The 10,073-nt window shown below is 35.7% G+C and overlaps 1 protein-coding gene across 1 annotated transcript; it reads left to right on the forward strand.

The window, feature by feature from the left end:
* The first annotated feature begins 870 nt into the window (after positions 1 to 870).
* On the forward strand, positions 871 to 1,473 carry LOC127808566 (uncharacterized). The gene has a single exon (XM_052347135.1). It carries the CDS (start codon positions 871 to 873, stop codon positions 1,471 to 1,473), a length of 603 nt encoding a protein of 200 aa, XP_052203095.1.
* Positions 1,474 to 10,073: the final 8,600 nt, after the last annotated feature.

Consider the following 10,073-nt stretch of genomic DNA (forward strand, 5'->3'; position numbering starts at 1 on the left):
ATGCTCGTCGTAAATCGTGTTAAGAATGATTCGGTGCCTCCAGAGACTGAAGAAAATTCAGCTGGGCATGATGAAGGTCAAATGCCAAACCCTATGCCTCAGAGTTCAAGAGGAGATGGGGGAGGCCAGTTGCTTAAAAACTTCATAGCGCTTCGACCCCCAAAATTTAGTGGTGGAACTAATGCTATGGCAGCAGAGAATTGGATGAAATCCGTTGAGAAGCATTTGTGGGCTATAGGATGTAATGATTCCTGAAGGGTTAGATTGGTGACTTTTTTGTTGTCGGGGGAGGCTGAGAGATGGTGGGAGACAGCGAGATGGAGGTTTGGAAATAGGGAGCCTACGTGGTTAGAATTTCAAGAGGCTTTTAATGCTAACTATTTCCCTAGTTGGATGAAGGAACAAAAAGTCTATGACTTTATTGAATTGACACAGGGCTCCAAGACTGTAGCTTAGTATGAGGCCGAGTTCATTTCATTGGCCAGATTTGCTCCAGAGTTAGTATCCTCTGAGGCAAACAAGGCGACAAAGTTCCAAAGGGGCTTGCGGCCTAAGATTCGATATGCCTTGGTGAGTGCTCGAATTGTAGACTATCCCACCATTGTACAAAGAGCATATGCTATCGAGAAAGATAGGGTGGAAATGGGAACGGAGCAACCATCATCAGAAGGAGCAGGATCCTCCCAAGGTAAGAGTGGTAACAAAAGGAGAAAATGGGAAGCGGGGTCAACAAAAAACTTTCCAATAATTTCAGCTTGTAAAATATGTGGTAAAAGACATCCGAACCCTTGCCGTTCTGCTAAGGGAGGGGCTTGCTTTATATGTGGGCAGATGGGGCATATCCAAAAGAATTGTCCCCAGAATCCATAAATGGCATCAGTCAGAGAGGTGACTTGTTATCGTTGTGGGGGTAAAGGCCATAGGGCTAATGTATGCGCTTCTTCACCTCAGACTGGAAGGTTGAGGCTAGGAGGACAGGGTCAGAAGTCAGCTCAAAAAGCTCCTTTGCCTAGGGGCCATGGAGGACCGCCATCGTTACCTCAGGGCCAACATCCAGTTGCTATAGATCGACCCCATGTGCAGGGGAGAGTGTTTGCATTGACAGCAGTAGAGGCTGAGCATGGAGATGACACTATTCAAGGTATACTTTCTCTTTATGGTGTTGATGTACGTGTATTGTTTGATACAGGTTCCACTCACTCCTTCATTTCACCTCTGGTGGTATATCATATTCCCACCCCTCGAATTCCATTGTCATATTATCTGGTGGTATCCATGCTAGGGGGTAAGGTGTTGATAGGAGGAGAGATTTATAAGGATTGTGAGATTATGGTGGATGAGCAGATAGTACTGGGTGATTTGGTGGCCCTAGACATTGAAGATTTTGATGTGATTTTGGGTATGGATTGGTTAACACGCCACTATGCTAAAGTGGATTGTCGTCGAAAAGTAATTCAATTTGAGCCTCCCTAACAGCCAGTGGTTACATATCGTGTTAATGTAGGTGCTCTAGACCCAATCAGATTGGGCATGTTGTACACTGACAATTGTAATCATGTTTATTATTTGAATAAGGAGTTGTTCAAATTCACAAGAAGTCATTCTATTAGTTTCTTATTATTATTGTAATAACTGAATGAAACTAGATAAAAATCCATATGATGTATACTGTGAATAATCTATAAAGATGTGAGATGATGCATCACAGTTTCTAGACATCATTAAACCACTACAAGAAACAAGTTTTTTAGTGGAGGCCAAGGTCGTCACTAAAAGCCCAAAAAGCCGTCACTAAAAGTATTAGTGATGGCCAAACAGACCGTTACAAGTCGTCACTAATGTAATTAGTGACGATAAAACTGGTCGTCACTAAAGTTAACCCATTAGTGACAGCCAATATGGCCGTCACTAATGTAATTAGTGACCATAATGCTGGCCGTCACTAATGGCAACTCATTAGTGACAGTCATACATGGCCGTCACTACATGTTGGCCGTCACTAAAGTTAACCCGTTAGTGACACGATGTGTAACACCCCCTCTCCTAGAACTGCCCGAGAAGAGGTGCTACGGGGAAAATAAAATAAACTAACTGATAATCTGAAATCTGATACCATGACTGAACATCTCAATCAATTGGAATAAAAACTCTTAGTCAATACAAACTGAAATGCATAAACTCTTACTGAGGGACAATCCCTCAACTGAAATATAAAATAAGATCTAATCTAAGAAAACTCTATAGAACTCAACAGACTCCCAGACATCTTTTATCTTGAGCGGCTCCACGTACACACACTACTGAACACTGCTGCTAGGCCCCACATCTGATACTCCCCTGCTAGAACCTGGAGGGGTGAAGAGTACAAGGTGAGCTACAAAAGCTCAGCAAGTAATAAGCTGGAAAGAATACTGAAGCTGAATCGAAGAATATCGATACTGATAAATAACTGACTAAACTTGTACTGTATAATCACTGTCTGATTGCATTTATAAAAATGTAATGCACATAAACTGTAAACTAAATGCAGGTATGCAACTTTGGCTCATAGGCCCACATAATCTGATAATACATACCTATCTGATCTGAAACCTGCATACATAAAAACTGTAAGCACATACTGTGGGCAAAGCCCCTAGCCCCCTGGTTGCCACCAGGCGAGCAACTCATAAACTGAGCTGAAACTGAAACTGATGGGATCCCCGCAGACAAGCCGCCTAGCGCGCATAATGCAATGCAATGCTCACATAAATGCTGGCACACGATATGTAGTGCTCCATATAAAGTCATGCTCAATGCTCATACCAAAATGTATGCACATAATCTCACAAAATAATGCTGATCATGTCAAAATAAAATAATGCTGAACATGATATGATCTTCATCTATATATTGGAATACAAAGATTCTATGAATTATGATTTATGGTATGGGTATGATTAACTTGTCATGTTCTAGCTTATGAATTCAATGTTGGAAGGTGTTGAATACATTGATTGAATTAAACTTGAATTAGGACTCACTGGAAGCTAAATTAGATTTCTGGAAAAGTCATCCGGATATCAGAAAGGATATCAGGATAAGAAGAAAGACATCCAGATATGAAGAAGGCTCATCCGGATACACTGACATTCAAAGAAGAAGCTATTCGGATATGCTGGGAAGTATTCGGATATGAACTAGGACATCCGGATATGATTCTGGTCATTCGGATATCTCACTGATGCATTCAGATATAATTGGGGACTATTCGAATGAAAAATTCAACTTTTGAGGGAGGCATCCGGATATCAGGCGAGACATCTGGATATTATCTTGACCTTTTCGGATGTATAAACAAACCATTCGGATATCATACTTGAAGAACTTTAGATACATCCGGATACGATACAAGGTATCCGGATATTAGAGCTTAGAGTAATAGAACTTGCAATCCAAAATGGATAAGGATTAATAGAACTTGCAATCCAAAATGGATAAGGATTACTGGAACTTGCAATCCAAAATGGATGAGGATTAATAGAACTTGCAATCCAAAATGGATAAGGATTACTGGAACTTGCAATCCAAAATGGATGAGGATTAATAGAACTTGCAATCCAAAATGGATTAGGATTACTGGAACTTGCAATCCAAAATGGATAAGGATTAATGGAACTCACAATCCAAAATGGATTAGGATTACTGGAACTTGCAATCCAAAATGGATGAGGATTAATAGAACTTGCAATCCAAAAAGGATAAGGATTTATAGAACTTGCAATCCAAAATGGATAAGGATTATTGGAACTTGCAATCCAAAATGGATAAGGATTACTGGAACTTGCAATCCAAAATGGATGAGGATTAATAGAACTTGCAATCCAAAATGGATTAGGATTACTGGAACTTGCAATCCAAAATGGATGAGGATTAATAGAACTTGCAATCCAAAATGGATTAGGATTACTAGAACTTGCAATCCAAAATGGATGAGGATTAATAGAACTTGCAATCCAAAATGGATAAGGATTACTGGAACTTGCAATCCAAAATGGATGAGGATTAATAGAACTTGCAATCCAAAATGGATTAGGATTACTGGAACTTGCAATCCAAAATGGATGAGGATTAATAGAACTTGCAATCCAAAATGGATTAGGATTACTGGAACTTGCAATCCAAAATGGATAAGGATTAATGGAACTCGCAATCCAAAATGGATAAGGATTAATGAAACTTGCTCATAACTTCACTGTTATACGCATATATATATATATACGTCTCTGCTTACTGATATAAAATCTAAGAACTCAATGAAGAACTGGAATAATCTGAAAAACTGATATAAACCTGTAATGGAAGGGATTACAGGAAGAATACTTGCCTGATAGAACTCTCTGATCGAACCCTGGAGCGATCCTGAAGACTCTAGCAAGCCTCTGCTATCTCTTGGCCTTTCTGTTCTTCACATAATGTGAAGAAAAGCTAAGCTATGGGCTCTATATATAGACATAAAGTCCTAGATCCCTTTCCTTTTATAACTTGGAATCCCTCTCCCAATTGAACTTTGAGACTCTCAAAACCTTCTCCTATTGGGACTAGGAGACTCTTAATCCAATTCCATCTCATACATGGATTCTCATTCTTCTTTAAATACATAGTCCCACTTAATTAATAATAATACAAAAATTATTATTAAAACTCTCAAATAATAATAAAACTCCAAAATTACCTTCATGCCCTTACATTTAATTTCTACAAAATAAATGCCATTTAAATGCTATTTAAATACTATTCTCTCAATTAAAAATCTAAATTGCCACCTTGGCAAATTCCTTTTAACTCCAACATTAAAAAGAAATAAATGCTATTCTTTTCCTTCAAAATCTCTAAATTGCCACATTAAATAATTATTTGGCAAAATCTCTTAATCAATACTTCAATAATTAATTAAATAATTTCTGAATAAATACTGGAGCCCTCTACCGGGTCGTTACACGATGTCAGCCGTCACTAAAGTTAACCTATTAGTGACGATGATGTCGGCCGTCACTAAAGTTAACCTATTAGTGACGATAATGTCGGCCGTCGCTAAAAGTGGTTTACCCATTAGTGACGACCATATACGGCTGTCACTAAAAGTGGTTTTAACCCATTAGTGACGACCATATGCGGCCGTCACTAAAAGTGGTTTTAACCCATTAGTGACGACCATATGCGGCCGTCACTAAAAGTGGTTTATCCATTAGTGACGACCATATACGGCCGTCACTAAAAGTGATTTTAACCCATTAGTGACAACCATATGCGGCCGTCACTAAAAGTGGTTTTAACCCATTAGTGACGACCATATGCAGCCGTCACTAAAAGTGGTTTACAATTTCACCTTTTTTGGCCTACAACCTATACCATGTACACTTATTTTACAAATTTACAAACACTTGCTTTACAAAATGTTACAAACTATCACAATATATGAAATATATTGTTATACAATCATCAGTAACCCAAAAGGTAAACATATATATGTACTCACATTATCAACAATCAAAAACTATAATTCAAAGTATCACTTTACAAAACCAATAAACTTACAAAATATGGAATGTTGAACACTATTCATCAACTAAAACATGTCATATCAGTCAAGCATCATCATTCATTACTAACCCTTCCTAATCTAACCTCTTCCATGAAGCTTTTTAGCAAGCTAAGAGTTTCTACTTGGGTTTGCTCTACTGTGCTTAGTTTTTCTTTCAACTCTTTATTCTCTTGTCTTAGTGTTTCAATTGTTGAAGCCATTTGTAATTGAGAAGGAAGCTTTCCAGAGACTGAAGAAGGTGTAGGGCCGAAACCATATCCACGAACTCGACCATGCCTTTCTTTGCCCATCACTTCAAGAAAAATCTGATTTTCATCAACAGGTTCAGAAGGCTGCTCCTCAGCTCTTTGGGCTGCTATAGTTTGAATATTTTCTTGTAATAAAATGTTGCACAAATAATTATTACATATTGCACTTAAACAATATTAGAAAATAATTATTTTTCATAACTAAACAATTAACTTTGAGAACTTAGAGTGAGACAAAATTCATATCCAAACAGAATTAATAGAGTTACTAGTTCCTTTTGTTTTTCTCTAATGCGCATGGATGAATGTAATATGAGAACATTTCTAGTTGGTTTTTACCTTCTTGGATTGGGCCTTGTAAGGAAGAACTTTAATTTTGATCCATAAGAAAATTCCATAAAAAGATCATAATTATTTTGATGATATCAAGAATAACAAAACAACAACATAAACTTTAAAAGTAACTTAAATGCTTACCACAATTTCTACTGACGTTGAATCAACCATTGACCCATCCTTTTTTTTTTTGTGTTAAGTAAAACATTTCTACTTCTGTTGGGTTATGTCCTAATTTTTGAGCTTGGATTTAAGTAATTATCAACAAAAAAAGGTATTTTTAATTAATAGGTAAAAAATACTACACAAAATGAGATGTAATGATAGAAATTAAAACACTGAAAATTTATACCTCTTCAGCTCTAACTCGAGCAAAACTTCTTGTACCAGTAGTTTTGCTCATCTTTAACTTTGACCGATTGTCCTTATTTCGAGCACACGTGGTCTTGATGTCAAGTAATATGAAAAAATTAATTAATCAAATCAAAAATCTTAATGAATTTCTTTGCTTTATAGGTAAATAATAATAAATACAAATATAATAAAACAAATACCTTTCAAGTGTAGTATACCTGAAACTCAAGTGAGCTCAACCAATGCACAAAATCTCTCCATTGCTCTCTCTCAATGTCTACTGGACCCACTTGAATTCTCTCATCATCTGTGGTGTACGCATCGTAGTATTTGACCTTCAATCTATGCTTGTAGTTTACAAACTTGTTTCCCATTTTTCTTATAATCCAATTTTTCCTATTTTCGTTTTCCTCAAACTCAAATTTGTCCTATCAAAAAAAGGAATATATCTAAAAAGGAATTAAAAAATGACTATATCTATTATAAATTTTGCTTATTGACCTTACCAATACATATGAATACATTTTAGCTTTGTTGGCTTGAGGAACATCTTCCCACTATTTGCAAGTTATTGGAGCATCCTCACACATTGCAACAATCTTCCCTAAGTAGCTTTTAAACACGTTTGCATTTGGACCTATTACTTGGCTATAATTGTTAAACTGTAATGGCAATTTCTGACCAGGCGCTAAACTTGTGAGTTTCCTATTTTTGGTATTTCCCCGAGTTCTTTTTCTTGAGATAGACCCTATTCATGTTAGAATAAATACAATATAATTAACATAATTAGGAAAAAATTAGTCCAATATAAATTAGGTAGTTACATTATAGATTAAACTTAATTTTGACTTGCACTTCCAGCGGAAGAGTTTAAAGGAGGCAATGATGAAGGAATTGATGAACTTGGTGATATAGATGGACTTTGATCAACACTTAGACAAATGTGTGCTCTACTCGCCATTAGCTATAAAATGCATCAACACAAATGAAAAATGCACTATCATGTTATTTTCATGGCATTGTTTTCCAAAAAAGGCAATGATTTAATATTTTATTTTTCAATAAGCAACATCACTTAAAAAATATTAAAAGTTTATATAGAAATAAAAAAAGAATTTATCTTATAATTAAAATTATTTTTTATATTTGAAAATTCATTAAATATTCACATCACATTAAAGGGAACAATTTTCTAGATGGCTGATGCATAATTTAAGCCTGTGACTATGTAGCTTGATAAGGACAAATAAATGGAGGCCATGAACAGATAGTGATTTAGAATTAATAAGCTAGAATTTAGGGACACTTTCAATATACATAACCATTGCTCTAAACTTCCACTATATTATATTTTCAAAAGTTCACTATAGACTACTGTTTATTCTATTTCATTTACTCTCCATTAAGCTTATTATTTCAAACTTCAAATATTATCCAGAAGAATGGTCTCTTATCAAAGCATGGATCTCATATTTGTATTAGCATAATTTAGGGAAAGATTAATATTTGCATTATTGGTTTAAATATTAAATGAAGTTCTTTGAACATTTCAGTAAAAAAATGAGTACATGAGTGCCATTTAACCTCTTATTCACCCATAACTTACTTTTGGCATCTAACAAGCCCACAACAACACACTATATAAAAATATAATTAACATCTAAGGCTCACTAGACGAGTCGTTATAGATTAAATCTTATCACTCACAGGATACATATAGTATTAAGCATTAAAAATTTTAAAAAATAGGTGATCACCCACCACGCGGAGGGAGTGATTAAATCATATCACTCACAAGATACATATAGTACTAAGCATTAAAAATAAAAAATAATGGGTGATCACCTACCACCCGGAGGGAGTGATTAAATCCTATCACTCACAAGATACGTATAGAGTAAGCATTCAAAATTAAAAAAAAAAAAAGGCTGATCACCCACCACCTGGAGGGAGTGATTAAATCCTATCACTCATAGGATACATACCTCGAACAATGCTAGTATCACAAATGTACGCACAAGATGAAAAAGAGAAGGACCAACCTGTAAACCAAAAAAAAAAAAAGAGAGAGAGATATAGAAAGATAGAGTTATAGTTTGCCCATATAGGCTAATAATTTGTCTGCATGTAAATTCAATTCAAATCCAAATGAGTATATACTCTATCCAAATTAAGTCAACTTAAATTGATTCGTACTTAGTTTATAAACATCAAGACTATTATACAATAACTAGCACACATATGCAATCTCTGGTGTCTATAAAGTTATAGTGCCTCATACTTACAAACCAAAAAGTCAAAATACTTAAGCTCATTCATCATCATAACATTCAATGACTTTTCGTTTTCCTCTCCCTCTGACTTTCTTTTTTCCCTTCCCACTCTCTCTCTTTTGTTTTCCCAATTGACGTGATACACCTTCTTCACATAGAATCTCTGCTGGAATGTCACTTCTAATCAATGTAAAGTCTTCCTCATATGCACTCACATCTTGGGGTGAACATAAGCTAATTAATGACTCTTTCTGCTGATATGGTTGATCTTCGTTGCCTTCTTCAACATGCATATCATAAAAATCCTGAGGTTGTGATCTTTGAACAACATACCAATTAGGATCACACATATCCCTCACATAATAAACCTGTTTAGCTTGGCAAGCCAGGATAAAAGGCTCATTGGTTTGTAAAGAACGTCCAAAATTTAAGGAAGTGAACCATGTTCATCTGTCTTGATTCCTCTTCCTTGAGAATAAACATCTCTCCAATCACACTTCAATAGAACTACTCGATTACCTCCAACATATTGTAATTCAATAATGTTCGTTAACACACCATAGTAATCCACATTACTGATAGTTGGAATATTATCTCGTGCATTGACAAAACTATTTGTTTCTCCTGTCACAACAACTCCACTGTTTTGAGTCTTTAATTCTTTATCACGATCTCGAGTATGGAATCGAAAACCATTAACAATATAACCCTTCTATGATAATACACTATGAGCTGGACCTCGAGCAAGTGATAACAAATTATCATCCACTCCAATCTTCGAATTGTGCATTTGTGTCACCTATTCATTGAAAGGCACTGTTAGAGAATACATCCCATTAATGTGAGCATTGAAAGTGTAAGTGCCACACTATGTGTGTCCAATGTGAACCCAAATGCACATTATACTTACTTGATTCTCAAACCAATTGGGAAAGTCTTTATTGTGAATATTTTTTATGTGTTGAGGAAGAGAATGGGCAAGAGAGTGAGCCAAAGATTGCTTATGTTCTCTGTTCCAAATTGTACAATACCAAGCCTTAGGCAAACATGAAAGTTAATTAATATATATATATATGTATCAAAATTAGCACTACTTACTCAATGAATGGTCGAACCTCATCGCAATTTTTTAGAACATACAACCGAGCTTGCAACCATTCCTTCCTTTCAATCTCACATTGAGTCGCTTTCCCTAAACCACGACCTACTTTGGAAAACACAGATAATCCTCTAGTAGGTTCCACCCCATCCCTATCATCATTCCTATTGATGCGATTG

The sequence above is a fragment of the Diospyros lotus genome, chromosome 8 (assembly GCF_014633365.1).
Source record: "Diospyros lotus cultivar Yz01 chromosome 8, ASM1463336v1, whole genome shotgun sequence".
Taxonomy (NCBI): Eukaryota; Viridiplantae; Streptophyta; class Magnoliopsida; order Ericales; family Ebenaceae; genus Diospyros; species Diospyros lotus.